This window comes from Schistocerca americana, chromosome 8 (assembly GCF_021461395.2).
Source record: "Schistocerca americana isolate TAMUIC-IGC-003095 chromosome 8, iqSchAmer2.1, whole genome shotgun sequence".
In the NCBI taxonomy this organism is placed as follows: domain Eukaryota; kingdom Metazoa; phylum Arthropoda; class Insecta; order Orthoptera; family Acrididae; genus Schistocerca; species Schistocerca americana.
Genome location: NC_060126.1, coordinates 438933882 through 438958234, shown reverse-complemented (window position 1 = coordinate 438958234; position 24353 = coordinate 438933882). Strand labels below are relative to the sequence as shown.

Below are 24353 nucleotides of genomic sequence, written 5' to 3'. Positions count from 1 at the left end.
CATCTCAGTGTCTGTCAGATGGCAGTCCGCCTTGGTTACGTCATAAGTTTTGTATTCGTTCACTTCATATTAAATATGTCTGATTACATACTGCCATTAGGCAGACGTGTATTTTTGCTGGTGACCACATCTTCATCTTAGACGGGGGCAGTTTATCTGAATAAATCTTTGGCACGTCATGCTGTCATCCTCAGCCAGCTGTCCGTGAGAGGGACGAGATTAACTACTGTGTGAAATGATAATTAAATCAAAACCCTATGATGTCGACAGACGTTGATATACATCAACGGGGACAGTTGAAAATGTGTGCCCCGAGAGGTTCTCGAACCAGGGATATTCTGCTTACATGGCAGACACTGTATCCATCTGATCCACCGAGGGCACAGAGACTAGTGCGATGCAAGGATTTATCCCTTGCACGCTCCCCGTGAGACACGTATTCTTAACTTAATGTCCACACACTACATTCGTAGTGCCCCTACCCGTTACTCTTATTACTCGTGGCAGACAATCTTACAGAGTCCCGTAAGAGTTCGGGCAAGGCGTGTGCATCCAGCACAAAAAAAGGTCAATGGCCGGTTAGCCTTAACTATATGAACTTGGTATCTGTTCTTTCGGATATGTCCGAAAAAACAGATACCATCTTCATGTAATTATTGAGTTGTGCACTGCTTCAGCGTTGCTTCAGAATGTCTATGATGGTCGTATAGTCGAGACGCTAACGATTAGGGAAGTTCGTCTCATGGACAAATACTGTGTCTTACTGCAAGGAGATCCCAAAACTATCCTGGCAGTTTGTATTTAAATCCCTTGCGGCAGAGCAGCTAAATGAAGGTAATATTATGTGCGAGCAGCTAAATTCGGTAGGGGAACTTATTTTGTCAATCAGAATCAGTTTCAGTGTCGCACACTCCCTGTATTCTGAGGAGTGCTATTGCCAACTGTGCGTAAATATTGTAAATTTTGTACAGAAACTTAATTACTTGGCAGATAGTAACAATAATATTGTTGATTTTACCAGATATCCTTAATGGCATACCAACCAATTTCCCAGTGTTGTTATACTCCTGTGAGGTGCACAGGTGGGAGAACAGCGTAGCCACAACTATATGATAGGTGAGGACAGGTCGTATTTGTGTGGCTGGATTTCAGGAAAGCGGAATCGGCAGGTGCGTTTCTGTCGAAACTGAGTCTCGCACCCCTGCTACATCGCCGCTTGCCGTCAAATGCAGATTCTGTGATACTATGCTGCAGAACTGTTTACAAGATCAGAAGCAGTATAACTGATGTACTTAAAGTACCGGTTCATATTACTCTGGAAGTTTGGTGCAAGGCGAATTCTGTTTTTACTAATACCACATTAACACGCCATATTAATTAAATAGTGTTGAGGAGGATAACCATGTTTCGACTGGATATAACTTTCGCTGTTGTCGAACATTCGCCCTCTAGTTTGATACGCACGCTGCTCTATAACAACTTCGTGAAGCCGTTCAGATATATGTGACGTTACTCCATATAATCTTACCCTGGATATTATCAAACAATAAAGTACAGTAACGAATGTCTTTTAGAAATCTGTGGAAACAAAAATCCTCATCTGTATAAACTGTTAGCGAAGATATGGTGTTGAAGGTAATGGGTTGTGTTGTTTCACAACGACCTTTTCCGCCACACTTTCCGTATTCCTTGAGAAAAAGTTCTGTTCCAGTACAAACTGATATTCTTAGAAATTAAAGTATGCTACAGGACCTTGTAACAAACGGACGTTGAAGATGTTGGTATTGTTATTCCATAACATAACTAATTGCTGTCTTGTGTAGTGAGAGACGTATTTGTAAGGGGCGATCAAAAAGTATTTGTTCGAAACCCTACAGTCCAGAATCGGTATGCCAATCAGGCAAAACCGCCTTAACACAGAAGCTGTCACCCAACCGACGCGCTAGGTTCAAGATACCCGTTTGGTAAAAAACAGTCTGCATATTCTCTCCGACAGCAATCGCCTACATTTCAAGGCCTTTTTTTGTGGGACTGAGGTCTTGATAATGGCATGAGGAGAGACCAAGACCATAGGGTGGGTGCTCGATTGTCTCCTGATGGTTGGATGAGGACGGCCTCCCAGACCGACCGTCGTCTTGTGTGGAATAGTGACCAGCAAGGAACGTAGCGCGCCATTCCTCAAAGGTGGATTTCGACAGACGAGGTGCCCCATACACATTCTTCACTTTCCAATAGCTGTATGCCGATGTTTATTCTTTGGTGACCAAGAAAAGAGTAACAGCACGGTGGTCCTGTTTAGACGCATTTGCTAATAACGCCGCCATAGTTCGCGTTTCCGCATTTACCGCACGCACTTCGGAAAGACACGAACGCCACACTAATCCCTGGCTTACACGCCAGTGCTTATACACCTACATCTGTGTAGCGGTACGTTGAATATACGCTGCAGAAACGCCCTCAGATGGAAATTTTTTGATCGTCCCATAGACATCCTTTTGATTACGCACATGTGTTTGACACTTGAATCGATAGGTAAAGCGATAAAAATGACGACACACACAAGCGAAATGACGTAACTGATATTCGCTTCATTTTACGCGAATCATTTTTACGGTAATAATACACAGCCGCCTCAAGAACATTGGCAGGTGCCCCTACCCCCTCCCTGAAAGGCGTTCTTTTTTATTTGCAAAAAAGGTTACTGAGCAGTTTCTCCCTTTATGTATGGCTTCTTTTGCGGAGTGTCTATCAGTTAAACATTTTCTAATTGTTACACACTTTGGCAGTTACACAAGTCTGCGAGCATTTAAGAAGCCCTTCTTTGTATACACTTGATGTTTACTAGTTAGTTTGACCTCATTTGGGATCCATACTCATCAGCTGTATTCGAGTTGTTTGTATGCAATACCTTATGTACACAAACTGCAGTTTCTTAGTGTTGTAAAAGGTTAATCGAGCCTGCTACCACTTTCTTTAGTTTCAGCTGAGCCATGTGGCTTCTCTACCTCTACTCCTCACGCAGTGTTACTCCCAGATCGTTGTTTAACCTTCTAGACCGCAGTTGAGACTCACTAATCCAAACATCGAAGGAGACTACCCTTTCATATTTGGTGAAATTTGCATTTCTCTGTGTTAAGAGACAGTAGCCAGTCTTTGTACCAGCTCATATTCTGTTCAGATCTAACTGTATATTACTGCAGATAATACTTGATAGAATTTCGTCATGAATATCTACACTATCAGCTAAAACGTTTAGATTGCAACTAATACTATTAACGACGTCGTTAGTGTACAACATGAACAATGTCGGTTTTATTACACCTCGCTGGCTCAAACTGGGTATTACTTCATTGTCGGCTATTACCAATATGGCATCCGCAAGATATAAACTGAGTTCAGTGTATTTACATATTTATTTATTTATTTTTTACACATTCTTCGGCCTGTAACTTGTACCTCTCGTCTCACATCACTGAATGCCATACTTAATGACATGTTGCTACATAATATGGTGAAAGAGTGAATAAATGTAGCTCATCTGAATTCTTTCATTTCTGTAGAGGCAGAAGCTAGGGAACATAAAACGAATATATCACTCAATGCTGTATAACACGTAGCAAAATTCAAAAGCAACAACTTCTGCAGTAAATGTCGATGTGTCACTGTTTCTCTGCAAACAATTAAGTTTGTCCTGTGTTGTGTTACAGAGTTACAGAGAGTTCACAACATATGTAATCAAGAGATCACTTAAAACTAACATTTAACTGATAAGATTGGATTGTGATTCTATTCTAAGAAGTCAACTCATCTTTGCCTATAGCTCTGACTTCCAGATCAAGACATAAAACTTTGTCACTATCACCTAAACAAAAGCAGTTATAGGTGTGGTTTCGAAAGACCACATTCCCTGGCATGCATGGACGGTCAGGTACTAAACGCATTCTATCTTCACCCCTGTGACCATTTCCACTTCCATCCCCAGGTTCAACTCCAACTCCAATTCCAACTCCAACTCCACCTCCAACTCCTACTCCAATTCCAACTCCTACTCCCACTCCAACCCCAATTCCAACCCCTAATCCAACTCCACTTCCTGCAACTCCAACTCTACTTCTACTTCCTGCTCCATCGCCACCTCTACCTCCACCTGTATGTCCATCTCCTCGTCCACCTCCACATTCACTTCTCCGCCCATCTCCATTTTCACCAGCATCTTCACCACCCTTACTACTATGCCATCTAAGACCACCTTCACTCCCACTTCCACTTCGATCACCAATTCCTCCAACATCTCCACCTCTATGTCCACCTCCATTTCCACTAACTCCTACACCAGCTCCACTTCCAGCAGCTCCAACTTTACTTCTACCTCCTTCCCCACCTCCACCTCTACCTCCACCTCCAACTCCACTGCTAGCTACACCTCGACCAACATTTCCACCACCTCTGCCACTATTTCGTCTGCCACCACTTCCACCTCCATCTTCACCTCCAACAACAGTTCCACCACTAACTCCACCTCTATGCCCACCTACATTACCCCTTCTACCACCAACGCCTCCACTTCCATCTCTACCTAAATGTCCACCTTCAACTGTACCACTACCCCTACCTTCACTTCGACTTCCACTGCCAAGAGCACCTCTGCCTCTCCGAACACTTCCACCTCCGCCTCCACTTCCACCTCCATCTCCACCTCCACTTTCATCTCCACTTCCACCTCCACCTCCTCTTGCACCCCCATCTCCAGTTTCACCCCCATCTCCAGTTCTGTCTCCACCTTCAGTTCCAACTCTACCTCCAGCTCCACCTCCATTTCCTTTTTCAGTTCCCCCTAGTCTTACACCTCCACTTAAACCTCCAGCTTCACTTTCAACTCTAGTTGTAGTGCTCGATTCCAGTTGTAGCATCATACCTACAAAAAAGAAACGTGTTAAAATAAGTATGTTTACTTATATATGTTCCTTTATTTTTTAGGGTAAAGGTCAGCTGACACTCGACAAACCATATCTTTAGCAGAGAGCATTTTCTGGAATATTCATGCACAGATAATAAACTAACTATATTGAAAGTATATAAAGATATCTAAATTATCACAAGGAATTACTGTGCAACAGAGATTTTAAATAAATTTGTCTTTTATAGCAGGAAAATAATTGACACTCCTTACAATAAAAAACCTAACATTGCAATTCATTGAACTAAATTTTAAGAAATGGACAGAAAGTGTCTCTGTTTATAGAGAGATCTTAGCACATTCACATCTGTGCTCTGCCAAGCATCTGCAAAGTACATCACAGAGGGTACTTTCCCTAATTTGATGCATTAGGTTTTCTTCCTGCTACATTCTGTGACACATTGCACGAAGTACATCAGTAAAAGTTTGGGGAGGGGGGGGGGATTTATTGGTAAAAGACCTGAAGGATGAAAAAGCAGATTGCTTGGTATCGAGATTGCTGAAAGTTTAGGAAAGTCAAACATGTTCGACATTGGAGAATCGAGAGGATACATTAATAAGTATTCAGCGTTCAGCCAAAATTTTGTATAATATTTTTGTACTTTCTCCAAAATAATATTAATTACATTTCATATTTTTATTTTATTTTAGTCTGGCAGACTAAAAGTGTGAAGGTTGCAACTCCCTGATAATTTGAATACTCTATTCGATGCGCTTCCTTGGATTTAGGGAAAAATTCAACTTAAAATGTAAATTTTTATTAGCAGATTCTGCAGTTTGAAGTGCCTAAACTTACTTAACGTGTGTTTTGGCAGTTTCTGCTTCATACTGAACTTTGTCGATGCAGAACTTGGTCAACTTCTGAAGCACTTTGATGGTATTTATTCCAGGAATGATTTCCTCATACTGCAGCACTTTCGCCCAACCAACGTTGCCCTCATTGAGAGCAGTAACAGCATCACGGACCCCTCCCCCCACGTTAGTGCTTTCTCCTGCTGAAAGACTCATTTGGAATCGAAGTGTGTCCATATGGATTTTTCTTCAACAAGGCAGGATGTGTCAAGGCTCTGTAAATGTGCTTTATGACTTCCTGGACCGCTGCTGGAATGGAATATTTAAAACTGTATCAAGAGTTTGAGTACTGGGCGTTGTGATACTTGCACCATGAATTTGGCCAAGGAGGGCGAAGGCAATCTAATGGTTTCTAATGGAAGAGATGTCCATACTACACAACTCATTCTGAATGAATCATCAATGCTATTCCTAATGGCTCTCCTATACTATTGTTGTAATTCATCAATAATTTTGTTTGCCAGTTACTTCTAATGGTTTGACCATAAGAAAGTTGTTTCTCAAGCTTAGTTTCGACTTCCTCAGCCTGCTGGCTATCCTCTTCTGGACGTGATCCACATTTTCAAATTTTGTAATAATCTTTCCGTATAATGCCGAGCTGTTACTACACTGTTGTGCGCTTTTGAGTACCCACCACCGAATAACGTTGAGTGACAAACATCCATTTCATTCAGGGATCGTCTTAAAATTTCTACTGCTGCAGTCTTCCATTCCACCATTTGTTCCTTCTCAGTTACTATCGTATATATGTTGTGCTTGGTTTCTTGATTTACATTTTCAACGTTTTGTTAGAATCTGGTCGCCATGCAACAGAATTCTTAAAACTTATTCATACACAAGAGTCTATATTACAAAAGCTAAGGTGTTGTTTCCCACAGGGCTACCAATAGAGACAGCGTAATTTTACCTTTGTAATTCTTCAGTACACAGCCTTCTGATTTTGAAGTAATTCGTTTAAAATTTTTAATGTTTCAAACGAGTGCAGACAATCATCATCATCATCATCATCATCATCATCATCATCACCAGCCAACCCAATCATTAAATGATGGGCCTGTTCGAGTCATGGATTAAGGTAGGCTTTCAGCAGTCCTCTCCAAGTGAAACGGTCTTGGGCAGTTCTCTGGCAGGTACTACCAGCGATCTTCTAGATATTTTTGGCCCATCTGTCTGGTGGTCTGCCTCTAGACCTCCGATGCTATGTTGGACTCCACTCCACTACTAGCTTCGTCCATCTGCTGTCTTTTCTTCTCTCGACGTGGCCAGCCCACTTCCATTTCAAGGGGCCTGTTCTCTGTAAGATGTCTCAAACCTTCGTCACAGAACTTATGCCATCTGCCCTTTTCCTATACTTTCCTGTATAACCCAGCATTGATCTTTCCATGTCTCTCTGTGGTGTCCTAAGTTTCCCTTTTGTAAATTAGTTCAACGTCCATGTCTCGCAACCATACGTCAGCACAGGAAGCATGCGTTGATCAAATACTGTATTCTTCAGATTTACTGGCATTTTTGATCTGAACACTGTTTAATTCCTCCCAAATGCTTGCCAGCCAAGCATCATTTGCCGATAGATATCCAGCCTTACATTCCCCTTTATATTTATTATGTGACCTAGGTAGATATATTCACTGACCTCTTCTAATGGACTGTCCTTGACTTTACATCTCCAGCTGGAACCCGTTTGTTGGATATTACTTTCATTTTGGGAAGGTTCTTGTTCAAGCCAACCAACTGACATTCAGATGCTAGATCTGTAACCATGTTTTTCAGCTCTGCGAAGTGGTTGGCCAGTAAGGCAATGTCATTAGCAAACCTCAAGTTGGTAAACATTGTTCCATTAATTGTAATTCCCTTACCTTCCCAGCTCAGCTCTGACATAGCCCTTTTCAGTACAGCCGAGAACAGTTCTGGGGAGGTAGGATCGCTTTGATTGACACCCCTCATGATGAGGTTGATTCACCGACATTAACATAAGCTGAAGAAGTCTCGTAGATACTGCTGAGCACTTCAGTGTACGCTGCTCCCACTCCTTGCTCACTCAAAGCTATGAGGACAGCTATACGGCTAATAGAGTCAAACGCCTTTTCAAAATCAACAAAGGCAATGCAGAGAGGCAGTTGTTATTCATTTGCTCTGCTTATCTCTTCTCTAACGGTTAGAATGTGGTCAATAGTGCTAAAATTGCTTTGGAATACTGCTTGTTCTACAGGCTGGGGTGCGTCTATGGGGAAACTAAGTCGATTCAACCGGATCATTGTGAAAATTTTGTACAAGATTGAGAGCAAACTGATGCGACGATAGTTTTTGATATTGTGAATATTTCCTTTCTTGTGTATGAACATGATCTTTGCCTTGTTCCACGATAGTGCGGTTGAAGCATAGTGCAGGCACGAAGTAAATGCTTTTGCCAAGACATTTATTGTTACCTCTCCTGCCAGTGTCAGGATGTCAACACTGAGCTCATCATCACCCGGCACTGTTCCCTTCTTCATGCTATCAAGAGCACACTTGAATTCCGATGGGAGTATATCTGGAACACTAGGTACATCATTTAATTTGGGAACACTCAAAGGTTCCCTTCGTTTGCTGTACAGATTGCTATAAAATTCTCTGATAAACTTCAAAACGTCCTCCTTGTCAGTGATTCATTTCCATCAAGTGCGATAACCTGCTTTCTACAGATTGTGAGTTTGCGTTTGGCTTACTTTAAACTTGTGTTCTTCTTTAAGCTTGCTCGTAAGGTGTCTAAACTAAATTTCTGTTCGTCATTTTCATTTCTCTTCGCACTGCCTTATATATTCGAAATACGCTACCATGTCACGATTGGTTTGTATTTTCATTTCTCTCCTCTGTTGTAAAAGGTTTTTAGTTTTGGCGCTGAACTTCTTGTTATTTATTCTTTTGGCATAGATCACAAACTTCTTGTGCACTTGAAACAATCATTCCCGCCAAAGCTCTGTCTTTAGTTACGTGGAACTTGCTTTGGAAGACTTCTCGGAATTTCGACGAATGTTCTTCAAATGGTTCAAATGGCTATAAGCAGTATGGGACTTAACATCTGAGGTCATCAGTCCCCTAGACATAGAAGTACTTAAACCCAACTGACCGAAGGACATCACACACATCTGTGCCCGAGGCAGAATTCGAAATTTCGACCATAGCAACAGCTCGGTTCTAGACTGAAGCGCCTAGAACCGCTCGACCACAGCGGCCGGCCGAATGTCATTCCACCATTTTAAGGTTGATTACGCTTCTCTTCCCTTTCATAAGTTTATTGCTTTCATCTGTCACATTAAGTTCGACGCTTGCTCTCACCAGACGGTGATCACTGCCAGTGTTGAACTGATTTAGCACCGATACGTCTTTTACAATCTGCGGAATGTTTCTCAGAATAAAGTCTCATTTTTGACACTGACATTTGGGCTCTTCCAAGTCCATTTTCGGTCATGGTGCTTGTTAAAGAACGTATTCATGATAGACATATTGCTGTACTCAGCAAACTGGACTAATCTATCACCTATGTCGTTTCGGTCATCAATCCCATAGTTGCACACCACCTTGTTTCTTGGTGCCAACCTTTGCATTAAAATAGCCAATAATCATCTGGAAGTGTCAATCGCTACCTTTTTTACAGATGCTATCCAGGCTTTCATCAAAAGATTCATTTTCTTCGTCATGGTGGCTGGACAATCTATATTTTATACCTATTCAACACCTTAGGGACCATTCGAGCTATCCTGCTGGATTTCCCTCTAAGACAGATACTCCGTCATCGCTATTCTTGTTAATTAAGAACCCATCTCCTTTGAGATTTCCTTCTGGGTAGCCACAAAAGTAGAACAAGTTGCCTGAGTGCAAACGGAGACAGTCTTTCCCTTCCCGGCGTACTACACTTAAAGCAACAATACTCAAGTTGATGTATGTTGGCTCCTTCTCGATCTCTTCTAGTCTGTCGTTGCCTGTTACAGAGCGACAGTTAATTGTACAGACTTGAAAAATCTGAATATTCTTCTCAGCACATCTTGGTGTTTGGGACATCAAAGTTGCTCCCACCCAGAGATCCGACTGTGTCGCTATTATTCCGGAAAATTTAACATTAATGTCACACATCATTACTCAAAGGTGAGAAGCACAATCGCCACGCTTGCTTCAGAGCGGATTGGCGATGCAATTTGCAGGCCATCCCCGACATGGGGTACAGACCCCTTTGGTAGGCCGCTCCACTAGAGTACAGACGCCAACACGTTGCCAGTTTTGGTCCACCCCAGGTATTCAATTTTCCCGGTGCCACCAATATATGAGGGGCTTTCCCCTATCCAACACCTGGGGAGGCGCCTGACTGGCGACTAGAAAAAAAAAAAAATCTCATGTGATTTTTCTTAATGATCTACACATCTGTTTTATTAAGAAAATGGCAAATTTGTAATTGCACAGAATATTTTCCATTCTCACTCTGTGGGGCGGCGTGTGTAAGTTTGTAAAAATAAAGTTGCTGTAACAAACGCTTGCAAGTTGAATCAGTTTCTGGCGTTTAGAATGTTGTTAATGCTGTCTTTCGCCGTTCTCAACACTGGCTCTCTATTTACTTCTTGGCACCCAGAAAGTGATTTAATAAAACATGGAGCCAGTATTTAGAGATCCTAGTGCCCACTTCAATTGAGATACCATTATAGCTGCAGCTTATAGCTCTGAGGAATTAGGAGATTGTCCGGGATTTCTAATCAAAAACGGTTTTCCAAAATAGTTGAGTATATTCTGAAATTCACTGATAAAAAACACAAGTATCCCTACAACCTAACTAACAGATCAGTTCAGAGTCTAATGCGTTGATGCAACTATAAATGTCCGAATTAAATGTTGAAATGAATGCTCGCCATAATTTGATGAAAATATTTCATCAAACGCCACGCTAAATATTTGGTAGAATGTCTGTCCCGCGACGGCACGTGAAAATACGACAATACGCAAACTGAAACTAGATAATGAAAATCATCCCAGAATTAACACTTCACATGAAATGTTTTCATGGTTCCGCGTATCTCTAGTAACTTAATACGGCACCCGAGGCTGTTTGTAGCAGTGACACTGATGCGACGCGGCTCCCGACACAGATGGCATGTCATTCAGCGTCTGGAGAGAACTGGGGCCTTGCCTTCCTCGCGCAGCGTCCTTATATATAAACCCGCGGTGCGGACGGCGAAGGGAACGCCTGATCTTTTCGGCTCTCTCGACTAGCCGCTGGGCTAGTAACGCACCACTTCAAGTTACATAATAATTTATAGCTTCTTTTGCTGATGGCCGAAGAAGCTCTTAATTTAAACGTGCATTCAGCACGCAGGTAAGTATTGATAATAAAATTTTGACGTGGCTAAGTTAAATATTCTGGGCGAGAGAATTAATTAAATTACACTGTACGCAGTAGATGAGCTCTGAACTGGCCCTTTTGAGATCCGCTATCGCTATAATTTTATAGGTACTAAAAGGAAACTTTACACATCTTCATAGTCATAGCGGACCTCCAACCTATTTAAATCTAAACATCCTAGCCTTATTTATTAGCCTACTTAATCTATCTTGCTTCCTTCAGTTTTGAGACGAAAACCACAAAATCATGAATTTCCACTAAAATCTTAATTTGTGAAATCCAAAGTACTGTTTTTATTAAATCATTATGAAAGATGAATCTAAATATAAATTTTGAAGTCTCTAGCTCTTTTCTGTTGCGCCAATGATTTTTTCAGAAAAACGTCCAAATTTCGAAAATGACTGAAGTTATCGAACTGATATTTAACACACATTAATTTAGTATTATTCCTGACATGCTAGAAAAGTTTTAGGTCATTTGCTTGATTTTTAAGGTATTGCGCAACATTTATGACGTCAGAGCTAGTTACAGCAGACTGGCTGGCACACAATGGAAACTGATGTGAATTTACTACAGCGTGAGTAGGCTGCTTCCCTAGAACTCCACTTAAGCAATTCTCACGCTGGAACTGGTCTGCAGTATGCTTGATGGGCGCTCAGGAGCTGTGACATTGAACATGACTGCCAGCTGTCACATGCATCTCCCATGCACATGCACATGACCCAGTCTTTAGTTCCGAAAATGCACGCTTCGTTAGCGATTGTCAAACGAATGCGCTATGAATATGGCATAGTACAATTTACAGGTACCAGTGGGTTCTAAAGCGCTAAAAATTTGAAAAGAGGTCTTTAAACACAGTAACCTGCTCATGAACTAAATGTCATTAACTAATTATTTAGAAAATTATTCGAAGTCTCGAAGTTTCGGTTTTCGGATCTCAAAACAGATTCACGGAGTGAGACAGCAGTGTGTACGTAAATGCGCTGTCTGTGTACACAGCGCACATTTCATGAAAGTTGTTATTTCTAACTTGATTGCCTCCACACTTTCCAAGTTTATTTCAAAGTTTTCACTTATGCGTGATCAGTTAGTAGGCTCACTGCCGTTGGTTTCGTAAAACTTGCGAAGAGTTTAATGATCCCATATTATACAATTGCATATAACAGAGTGGTAGCGTTTTTAAACGAATACATACCAAGCAGATTAAATCTGTGTGGCGGACCGAAACTCGAACTCAGAACCTTCGTCTTTCGAAGACAAGTACTTTACGAGTGGCAGAGTGGTCGAACACTTGCCAACGGAAGACAAAGGTCCTGAGTTCTAGCCTCGATCTGGCACACAGTTTTAATCTGCCAGGAAGTTTCATATCAGCGCACACTCTGCTGCTGAATCAAAGTCTCATTCTGGATATACATACCATTTACTAAATGTTGGTCTAAGAAGTCCTATCAGAAGATGTAATGGACCCGTGATCCCACGAACATAGATATTAGTATTCGACAGCTACGTGGATAGCAGACAGGAGTCGATTGTCGAGCGCTGCAGGGGGCAGTGAGATTAGTGTCAAGGCAAAGCAGTACTGGAAAGACTGGCAAAAAATAAAAATGGCTGGCGAGCCGTGTACAGTGTCAGTGGTGGATGTGCCGAATCAACAGTAAATTTTAAATTCACCGGAGGGTGACAAATGAGCATGTCCCCTTATCGTCATGGACTTGACCCTCATCAATACCAATTCGCGAGTGATATAAAACCGAAAGTGACAAGTGCCGTATTAAATGTTTCATGTCAACTGCATCGGTCAGCAACAATCATGGATTGCAGTGAGGATTGTTGTGAATGTTAACCATTATCATTGCATGTGATGAAGTACTTAAAATCAACAACCAATAAAAGATATAACCGTAAATAAACATGTAAGGCAAAGATAGTAACTGCCTCAGAATTTGTGTGTTAATAGAAAATACATATCAGTTTGTATATCGCAACCTTTATGGTCTTTAATGATAGAAAAACTTTCAATCATTAACTATTCCATCTTAGAACAGCCGTACTCTGTTGAAATACCCCCAAAACCAGAGCAGAAAAACCGATGGCCTTTCATGGAAGGAGTACCTGGGGGCATTTGAATGTATCAGGAATCTTCTCCCACATGAGTCCATGAGAGATCTTACTAAACCAAGAACCTGATAGTGTGCTTCGTGAGCCATTGGATTATCCAGCTGGAAATGGCATAACATAGGAGAAGAAATGAGAGTTAGTGGAACTGAGTATGAAAGAGAATGCAAATAGGAGACAGGAGAGATATGATAAATTGGTTAAGCCAATAACTTACCGAGTGGGGAACCTGGTGCTAGTAAAAGTGCACCCCAAATTGAAGAAAATTTAACCATGTTTATAAAGAACCATCTAGGATCACAAAAATTGATCACCTGAACACAGTTGAACTGGAATATGTGCAAACAAAAAGAGCTCATGGTAAGGAACATGTTGAAAATAGTAAAAGATAATAACCACATGAGGATAAGGTCTACCAAGATAATGGAATAGAATCAGAGGAGGTGTAGGTAGCCAGCAACTCCTTCAATGGTATGTCAAGTGGCGACTGGTATGCACCCAGCTGAGTGAGACTTTATTTCTAATTTCAAGTTTCACTCCTCTACCATATTTCTCTATCCTTATGTTAAGAAAGTTAGTGTGTAGTAGTAAGAAAGGTAGTTGTCCAAATAATTCAGTCAAAAACCATGTAGCAAATTTATAGTTGACTTATAATAAGGACAAGTAGTTACTGTTGGTGTATAGTGTGTGATGTCAGAGGATCAATAATTTAAAAATCAGTTTAGTGTCAGAACATTACAAAGCTATTTGTGCTAGAAGTAATAAAATGAGAACCAGATCATAAAGCCAATGTTTATAAAATGTGGTGGGAATCTAACTGATCAAACAAGAGTTTGTGTAATCTTATAGAGTTGTTTTTATGAGGCACGAAAAGGTCAAGGAACTGTAAGAGAATCGAAGTAATGTATTAGTTTGTAAATAGAAAGGCATATAAAGAAACAAATACATGATGAGATACTTGTTTGAATAAATAATGTGAAATATGATGTACAGAGAGACCAAGGAGCCTGGAGTAGTATTTTTATGTAGCTATTGTAGCGAATATGTAGGGTTGATGTAAGTTGAAGATATACATATTTGCTGTTGAAGTTGCTGTTAAGTTGAGGGAGTTATGTGTAATGAGGTGTATTGAATATGCGGTGTTTGAAGTTGTCATTTAGCACACAAGCAACATCTGTTTGTAGATATTTGTAGGTATATGGGGTGATCCAAAGTATGCTGATAAAACTGAAAGTGTAACTCATGAGTAAGTCATGTGTCCAAGTAGTTATCATCGTCAATTATGGCTATACTTCGGTCGGGCTTTAGAAGCAGAATTGTGGCACTGTGTAATGAATAATAAATATCCATATAACAAATTTGGATTAATGTCAATATAACAGGAAGTATTGTACCTCTCATCTGAACATTAGTGATAACAATTCACTTATGACAGCATTAATATTTGGCCAAATGAAATTTTCAGTAATTCAAAATTTTCATTGGTGACTACATTAGTTCTAGCGATGCAAATAGTTATGTAAGACATGTTTAGTGCAATAATGGAGCATTTAAGATTATTGAATCAATCTGTAGAGGTATGAGGAATTGTAAAATAATTGCTTAATTCAAGGTATAAATGCTATATTTTGTTCTCATATTCAATTTTGCTTGTGTTAAAGACTCAAATGAAGAAGTTGTGAATTTATTCCTAAACTTTTGGGTGTGTTGACCAAGTGAATTATGAGTAAGTGTGATAGTGGTATGGATGGCAGGAACCCCACTGAAAGGACGGCATACCGAAGGGATAGTTAGCATTCGACTAGTTTTTTCTCGTATTTGCTGTAGCAAGTTATAGAATAAGAATCAGTAACAAATATGTAGTTAACAGTCCATACAAACCTTTGAAAGTGACGATTTTTGGTTATTGAATATATGAGAAAGTTTGCAAAAATATTTACCATGTTATGTTAATTAAGATAGATTGATGTTGTATGATGTTTCTGTAGGGGCAGTTTGCTACCAGAGTCAGTAGGGTATTATTTGTGATATGTTGTAACTTTCAGTAAGTGAACCGAAATCTAATGCTCCTCATCTTCATTTATATGCTGTGTGATAATTTTTTCCTATTATTCTTTTTCGCCTGTGGCTGCAAAGAACGTTTTAAGGGCGAGGATGTAAGGGATCAGTGATTTCACAAACATATATATTAGTATTCGACACCCAGGTCGATAGCCGACAGGAGTCGATTGTCGAGCGCTGCAGGAGACAATGAGATTAGTGTCGAGTGAAAGCAGTAATGGAAAGATTGACAAAAAATAAAAATGGCTGTCGAGCTGACTACGGCGTCAATGGCGGATGTGCCGAGTGAGGAGTAAATTGTAATTCACCGGAGTGTGGCAAATGAGCACGTCCCCTTATCGTCATGGAGTTGATCCTCATCAATACCGATTAGCGACTGATATGAAACCAAAAGTGACAAGTGCCGAATTACGTTTTTCGCGTCAACTGCATTGGCCAGCAATAACCATGGATTGCAGTGAGGATTGTTGTGAATGTTAACCATCATCATTGCGTGTGGCGAATTACTTAAAATTAGCAACCAATATCAGATATAACCGTAACTAATCGTGTAAGGGGAAGGTAGCTACTGCCTCAGAATTTGTGTGTTAGTAGAAAATACATATCAGTTTCTATATCGCAACCTTTGTGGTCTTTAATAATAGACAAACTTTTAGTCACTTCCTGGCAGATTAAAACTGTGTGCCCGACCGAGACTCGAACTCGGGATCTTCGCCTTTCACGGGCAAGTGCTCTACCATCTGAGCTACCGAAGCACGACTCACGCCCGGTGCTCACAGCTTTGCTTTTGTCAGTATCTCGTCTCCTACCTGCCAATACTGGCAGAAGTAAAGCTGTGAGCACCAGGTGTGGGTCGTGCTTCGGTAGCTCAGATGGTAGAGCACTTGCCCGCGAAAGGCAAAGGTCCCGAGTTCGAGTCTCGGTCGGGCACACAGTTTTAATCTGCCAGGAAGTTTCATATCAGCGCACACTCCGCTGCAGAGTTAAAATCTCATTCTGGAAACATCCCCCAGGCTGTGGCTAAGCCATGTCTCCGCTGTATCCTTTCTTTCAGGAGTGCTAGTTCTGCAAGGTTCGCGGGAGAGCTTCTGTAAAGTTTGGAAGGTGGGAGACGAGATACTGGCAGAAGTAAAGCTGTGAGAACCGGCGTGAGTCGTGCTTCGGTAGCTCAGATGGTAGAGCACTTGCCCGCGAAAGGCAAAGGTCCCGAGTTCGAGTCTCGGTCGGGCACACAGTTTTAATCTGCCAGGAAGTTTCATATCAGCGCACACTCCGTTGCAGAGTGAAAATCTCATTCTGGAAACTTTTAGTCACTAACTATTCCGTCTCAGAAAGCCGCACTCGGTTTAAATTCCCCCAAAACCACAGCAGAAAAACGGGTGACCTTTAATCCATTAAGCACACGGTCATATATTCATAATAATTAACTGTATGGCGTCTTCGTTAAATCACACTAAACCCAATAAGAGATATAATGGGGGTGTTTCAAAATGAAGAGCTTTTAATTATCTTTAACTTTCTGGTTCCTTGGAAACCTGTATTTGTGTAAATTCTTTTGTTCTTGGTGTTCCACAGGTTTGATAAACTTTAGAAATGACATTATATTAGGTTGGTGCATAAGTTCATAGCATATTTGTTTTGTGTGTTGGTATTCCGGTTGCTTTGTAACTGTCATTTTTTATTTGTAGTCCATTGTTGCTTTTTGAGTTACATTATTATAATTTTGGAATTTAGAAATAGTGAGTAGAGCTGTAGGCGTTAAAAAATGGAGTGCGAAATGGAGAAGTCGGAAAATTTCCGACGTATTCTTCAGTTTGAGTTCAATAGAGCGCTACCAGCAGCAGGAGCACCCAAAAATATTTGAGCCTTGTGTGCTGACAGTGCCGCTGGACAGAGCATGACAAGGAAATGGTTTCCTCGTTTTAAGACATTAGTAAATTACCACGTTCAGGAAGACCGTGGTTTGACAAAGATCGTTTAAACACGTTATTCCACAACGATCCACTCTCATGTGATGGACTGTCGTCATTCCATCATCGCACTACATTTGCATGCAATGGGGAAAGTTCAAAAATCGGGTGTGTGGGTGCTGCAGGCTCTAAGTAAAAATCACAAAAATTTGCCGGTGGCCATATGTGCATCTCTGCTTGTCGTCATCAATTGGCTCCTGAACAGCACCAACCATTCCTGTTCTGTATCGTTACTGGTGACGAGAGACGGTGTCCTTTTGCTAAAATAAGGAAAAGAAAGGAATAGTTGAACCCAAACAAAGCAGCAACTCCCCTTACAAAGCCTGCTCTCATCCGCAAAAGATAATATTATGAATGTGGTGGAGCAGCAGCGGTGTGGTGTACTACGAATTGCTTTGAAGAGAGGAAACCTTCACTGTTGACGTTTATTGTCAACAACTGAGACGTCTTGCAGATGCAGTCCAAGAGCAATGACCAGGAAGGACACGTGAAGTGATGGTACTCCACAGTAACGTCCGCCCGCATTCTGATAGACTGACGAAACGCACTATACAGGAGTTGCGTTGTGAAGTCATTTCGCATCCACCTTATTCACCTGATCTTGAACCTTCAGATTTTCGCCTTTTCGGCTCTCTATGAAACAATCTTCAACGAACTTCCTTTCCGGACGAAAATGCGCTCCAAACACGGATCAATGTGTTCTTCGTCTTGGATGCACGTGATTTCTACAGACGCGGAATTGAAAGGTTACCCTAGCATTGGTAGACAGTTGTAAATAGTGAAGGAGAACATCATATTGATGACTAAAGGCTCTATTATATGTATCAGTTGTGTTTGTTAAATTTATAGAAAAACGCTGCCAACTTATGCACCAACACATTACAACACCGTGAACTGCTGTTTAAATTATTCTTTAACGCACCAGCAGTTTCTGTCAAAGTATCTTTTGTATAAACGTCCCGAATACAAAAAAAAAACTGCCATATACGAAAATAATATTTCAAAATTGTAGGAAAATTATAATCTGGAATCACATAGTGGGTTTTCTTCGAGAAAGAATTTGACTCAATTTCAGGTAAAACTTTACAAAGGGTCAGTGAGTAAACAGCTCTATTACACTGAAGGGTGTATGTACAGTCCTAAAGCATTGACTGCTTACCAACCAGAGCAGCGGTGCGAAACAGCATCAGGAAGGGGAGACCCGCATGCCAATTGGAAGAGTGAACAACGCCACACCTTCAGGAAGACAAAGTTCAGCGCCCCGTGTCAACACTGATTCAACCAGCCACCCATAACTGGTTGGCCCAGTTCGGTCGCAGACTTCGAGAGCTTCAGTACTGACTAATAGGAAGTTGATACTTAGCCTGCGTTCCCCAAGCAGCAATACTGAAAAGTACTTGCATGTAGGACGGAGAGGAAGCAAGTCAAGTTATGTTTATTTTATTTTTTTTAGAAATAAAGTGATCAATTAATTAGAGAGTTTAATGTACAGATCATTTTGTATTCCTACCACCGCCATCGCATCACCTCTCCTTCCTTGATTGTGTCCGCGCAGAATCCCACAGTAGCTGACACAATAATGCGTATGGTAATGCTTCAGATATCAGTGGATTTTATCAGAGACATATAGTCGGAGGTTCAGAATTGAAATAGAATCAAGCAAGGAGGTAAAGTGTCAATAAGGCCGCAGTCACCAGAACCAGAAGACGTCTTCAGATTTGTAACCGAAAATCAGTAATGTAACAAAATGAATCTCTTTTACTAACATGATTGTAATCCACTATGGAAAGCCGAAGAAACTGGTGTAGGCATGCTTACTCAAATACAAAGATATCTAAAGAGGCAGAATACGGCGCTGCAGATGGCTACGCCTATATGAGACGAGTTTCTGCCACAGTTGTTAATCAGTTACTGCTACTACAATGGCAGGTTATCAAGATTTAAGTGAGTCCGGACGTGGTGTTACAGTCAGCGGATGAGTGAAGGGACACAGCATCTTCGAGGTAGCGATGAAGTGGGGATTTTACCGTATGTCCGTTTTACGAGTGTATCATGAATATCAGGAATCCACTAAAACATCAAATCTCCGACATCGCTGCAGCTGGAAAAAGAGCCTGCAAGAACGGAACCAACGACGACTGAGGAGAATTGTTCAACTTGACGGACGTGCAACCCTTCCTCAGGTTGCTGCAGATTTCAATGCTTGGCCATCAACAAGTGTCAGCGTGCGAACCATTCAACGAAAGATCGTCGATCTCGGCATTAGGAGCCGAAGGCCCACTCGGGTCCCCTTGATCACTGCACGAGACAAAGCTTTACGCCTCAACACCGACATTGGACTGTTGATGACTTGAAACATGTTATCTGGTCGGATGAGTCTCGTTTCAAATTTTATCGAGCAGGTATGGAGGAAACCACGTGAAGCCATGGGCCCAGCATATCAGCAGGGGACTCTTAAAACTGGTGGAGGTTCTGTAATGGTGGGGGCGTGTGCAGTTGGAGTGATATGGGATCACTGATACATCTGGATACGACTCTGATAGGTGACACGTACGAAAGCATCCTGTCTGATCACCTGCATCCATTCATCTCAATTGTTCTTTCCAACAGACTTGGGCAATTCCAGCAGGACAATGTGACACCCCACACGTCCAGAATTGCTACTGAGTGGCTCTAGGAACACTATTCTGGGTTTAAACACTTCCGATGGCCACCAAACTCTCCAGAAGAGAACATTATTGAGCATATCTGGGATGCCTTGCAACGTGTTGTTCAGAAGACATCTCCACCCCCTCGTGCTCTTACGGATTTATGGACAGTCCAGCAGGATTCATGGTGTCAGTTCCGTCCAGCACTACTTCAGACATTAGTCGAGTCCATGCCACACTTTGTTGTGGCACTTCTGCGTGCGCACGGAGGCCCTACACGATTGCAGTCAGGTGTACCAGTTTCTTTGGCTCTTCAGTGTATATTCAAAATAAATTCTACAGTTAATGGAAGATAGTAATTGAGGATCTCACCTGATAATCAATTGTAATACGATAAACTAAAGTGTATTAAGCACATCGAAAACAAAATAGTGTAAATGAACATCGACGTTTTCAGTAAATTGGAGTAATGAGTAAATAGACAAGAAATTATATAAACAATGGAGTAAAAAGGTCCCGGAGTAAACCACCATTTTTTTCATAGCTGAGCTTCCCAAATGCCTGGAAGAGGCAAAAAGCTGCGTGAAATTCCAATTTTTGATGGATAAAAGGGGTACATAGATTTTTTTAATGCGTAAGCTTTTCAATAACTGATGACTGTTCAGTGAAGACTGGAGATATGCAGTTATTTACTATGAGAGATACCAGAAAATATACAAATGGGTGAGAGGCAAGACTGGAATGTTTGACATAAATACGTTGGCAGCGAAAATAATATGGAGGTGCGTGAGACGAAAGCCTCTTGCATGAATGGTAGATGGACCTGAAATATTCTCTGATGGATTACCGAGAGACAGGAAGAGTCAGAGACAATGACTTCAAGCAATCGGAGTAGGTGACATTAGAGCACGTTCCTGGGCGACATGGGAAGCGTGAAGTGAGACGGTACTGCACAGAAAAGACTAAGTGAGCCCTCAGCGGAGCCATAGTTGTCAAGAGGCTAACGATGATGTTGAAGATGAAGCACCGTTCACACGACATTTCTGTTCTGGCACACAGAAACTCACCTGTGACGTCGTTACAGGGCAGGAACTGGCATACTGCTGATACACCATCCTCTGAGCAGTAGCACCGGTCGCAGCCATTCATGAATGACATACCGGGAATGCACTTCTGAGTCGACGTTGTAACATCCTCAGTCTGCATTAATTCCTTTTTGCAGTCCACATCTTGAAACACATACCAGAAAAAACTGATTAGTATCTTCATCTAGAAATGTATGTATTCCTGCCACGATCCTATTCTGTAATTCAGCAACATTTTGACTTCAAGAAAATGATGAACGATTACTGTTCAGAGGTTCTGGAATATACACCAACATACAAATTACGGAAACGATTATATATTGCATAATAGTGGGTACTTTCTACCACTACCACTCATACACCCATTCGTTTTCCACTCGCAAAAGGAATGAGAAACAAATTATTGTGTCTCTTCATCTAAAGCAGCTCTAACTTCCGTTATTCTGTGTTTATGGTCCTTGTACGAGACGAAAATAGGACGCAGTAATATCACTTTGCTGTCTGTGTCAAAAGCTGGTGCTCCAAAGTTCCTCAATGATGTGTAACACACTCGAGGGAAATGTGGTATATACGTGTTCTACGCAGGTACTCCCCAAACACAGAAACATGTATTGGATATTTAACGACTGCATGCCTAAACTTGGTTTTCCGTGGCTGTTACTCTTCTCTCCTTGCCCTACCTGCTCCTCAGGGTCCTGTAATAATTATTACCTAGCAGCTCACGTAGCCACTCACACGAACAATGCCAACTTAGTCTGGCGGAATTCAATACATTCTGTTAAAAACAGATAAAGGTTTGGCTGCACTGTTCACAATAACATTATTCTACAACTGTAGTCATTATTTAAATTCGAATCTCGTAAATCGTTGTGACGTACTGAGGTTATTGTTGAAGTAATATTATTCCACAACTGTAGTCAGTATTTGAATTTCAGTCTCGTAGATCGTTGTGACGTACTGAGGTTATTGTTGAAGTAATATTATCCAATTCGGATACATGCAACACAGAATACATATGAAATTCACTGTTCAAAAAGTGCTTCGCATGTCGACGAAAACCACAGTACTAAAACAAAACCACTAGTCTCCGTTCATTATACGAGCATGCGTGAAGCGAATGTTTAAAAAAGTTGGTGTGTGTTATTCTAAACGAGAAGGTATCTACGCTCGTAATATTACACATGTTTCTCTCACTTGAAACTTGTAATTAGGTGCAGTCCAGTCCACGTTATCTTCCCGTAACCGTCCCGAAGCTTTTGATTGTTGAGCTCCTGACACGACACACGACATCGAAAATTGTCACCATTTAGATGAACATTAATATTGAGGAATGAACACTAATGTGGTATGTACAACTTCGTGACAAACATTTTTAATTACATAACACTAACTTGAAAAGTTCATTATGTAGCCACAGCATCAACTCTGCGCTATTCCCGTGTGACACAGTAACTACAAATAATCGACCCTTGTGCTCTATAGAGAGAACTACCGATAGGTAGGTCAGCTATACAACAGTTCACCTACAAGTGTTTCGCGGAAGGTTTCCATCCCTCCAGGTATCTCCGTCTTCACTCAGGGAACATTTCCGTAACATTCTCGCACTGATCAGACTTACCGGCAACGAATCTAGCACAAAGGCAATGAATTGCGTCGATGTATTCTTGTAATATTATTTGGTGGGGGTCCCAAGGACTCCGGCGGTATTCGGAAAAGGGATGACGAGGCGTTCTTTATGCTGCTTTCTTTATAAGATCCCCACCACAATCTAACATACACGACTGCGACACTTCTGTTCTTATTTCTTATACTCTGCGACAATAGCGCTCCAAGACACTTCTGAATACGATAGCTGATGGGTACGAGCAGTATGGTCTAGACACAGTTTTTACAATGGAGATCGTATATAATACCATAAAAATCGAAAATAACCAAAAGATGGCGCCACGTTTGTCTTTCTTTAATCTCCTAAGGACCCCAGGAGCTGTGAGACTGCATTAAAGGACAGTTTATTTACAGCTATCTTGTTACCTATGGCTACGTACTTAAGAATGTCGTTTTACTTTAATAACCAAGAAAGGCTAATAAACAGAAGAAGAACTGATATTTTGCAGCAAGACGCAATATATCTGCTCAACAACGAGAAGTTTTGCACTAAACTTCCAGTCAAACCAGTGAATCTGGAACGCAGGAAATTTGTATGGAATGCAATACCTACATTATTTAACGTAACAGATGAAGCACCACGATTGTGGAGTGAGCTATGTAGCTGGTAGATGCACAATCGGCAGGGAATGTGTGGTTAGAGTGTTAGGGGTGTGATATGCCGAGCGCTGGAGGGGAAGCTCTGTTCTAAACTAATGCCTACACTCACACCTTTTGTAAATATGAAGTGTAACCCCTCCAAGCCTATACTTCAGTTTTGACCATTCAGAAAGATTTTCTGTCACCTCGGCTTTGGTTAGTATCTAGAAAGAATGTTGCCGAACACGAAGCTAAAGCAGAGATTTATTTTATCCAGGCTTTCTAACCATTTTTAGAGAAGTGTCGTGATTATCGAATTTTGAGTAAAACCTACATTTCCATTTTTGCTGCGTTACACTTTACTTCTTTTACCAAAACACAACAGTGGTTACACAATGTCGCCTCACTAATGTGATGTGCAGGCGTAAGTTCGAGAAAATTCCGAGACAAATGTTTATCAGGTTTATTAAGGGAGGAACTGAGGAAAAGTCAGGTCAATAGCCTGTGGAAAAGCACATCCTAAGTACAAAAATAAACTTTAATGTCTTCACTTACAGTGTTTCAAAACCCACAGTATTTATCCATTCACCAGCTATCGACGGCCCGTTTTTCTTTGAAAATGTCTGTAGCTAGTGGAATAATGCAGTAAGTAATGAAGTTTTGCATAATGATAACATGGCAAAACACTCTCCTCTTTGTACGTTATCAATTGCCAAAATCTCATTTCTATGTTTCAAAGCATGTATGAAATAAGAGGAATGTTGAGGATGTTTCATTCTGGCCTTATCGCTAGCGCGCGATCGCAAATGAGTGTGCTAGATCACATCAGTTTTCTTGAGACTTGTGAAAGACAGAGACCACCACCAAACTCTAAATAAAAATTCATTACCTTAGGTAAACTTTATACACAGCAAAATATTATGTAATAGACACTAAACGCAAAACCATAGCGACCTGTAATTTTCATTACTAACTTTTTAGAAATTCGTGCAGTGTATTGGTTACAGACAAATGTCACAATAACTACGACCATTAACTAAATGATGGGCCTATCAA

General features: G+C 41.1%; 1 protein-coding gene across 1 annotated transcript; it reads right to left on the bottom strand.

The window, feature by feature from the left end:
* Positions 1 to 3791: 3791 nt before the first annotated feature.
* Positions 3792 to 21126, bottom strand: LOC124545903 (glycine-rich cell wall structural protein 1.8-like). Its single transcript, XM_047124863.1, has 3 exons — positions 21036 to 21126; positions 9606 to 9768; positions 3792 to 4629 (listed from the first exon to the last, which is right to left on the bottom strand). Exons 1-3 carry the CDS (start codon positions 21124 to 21126, stop codon positions 3792 to 3794), a joined length of 1092 nt encoding a protein of 363 aa, XP_046980819.1.
* Positions 21127 to 24353: the final 3227 nt, after the last annotated feature.

Excerpts from the sequence above, each read along its gene's own strand:
- LOC124545903 (XM_047124863.1), bottom strand. The coding sequence starts at position 21,126 with ATGTCATTCATGAATGGCTGCGACCGGTGCTACTGCTCAGAGGATGGT. Across the intron at positions 9,769-21,035 it reads GCCCTGTAACGACGTCACAG|GCAACGACAGACTAGAAGAG; the intron begins GTGAGTTTCTGT and ends GCTCTGTAACAG. Across the intron at positions 4,630-9,605 it reads GGAAATCTCAAAGGAGATGG|TGGAAGTCGAAGTGAAGGTA; the intron begins GTTCTTAATTAA and ends TGCTCTTGGCAG.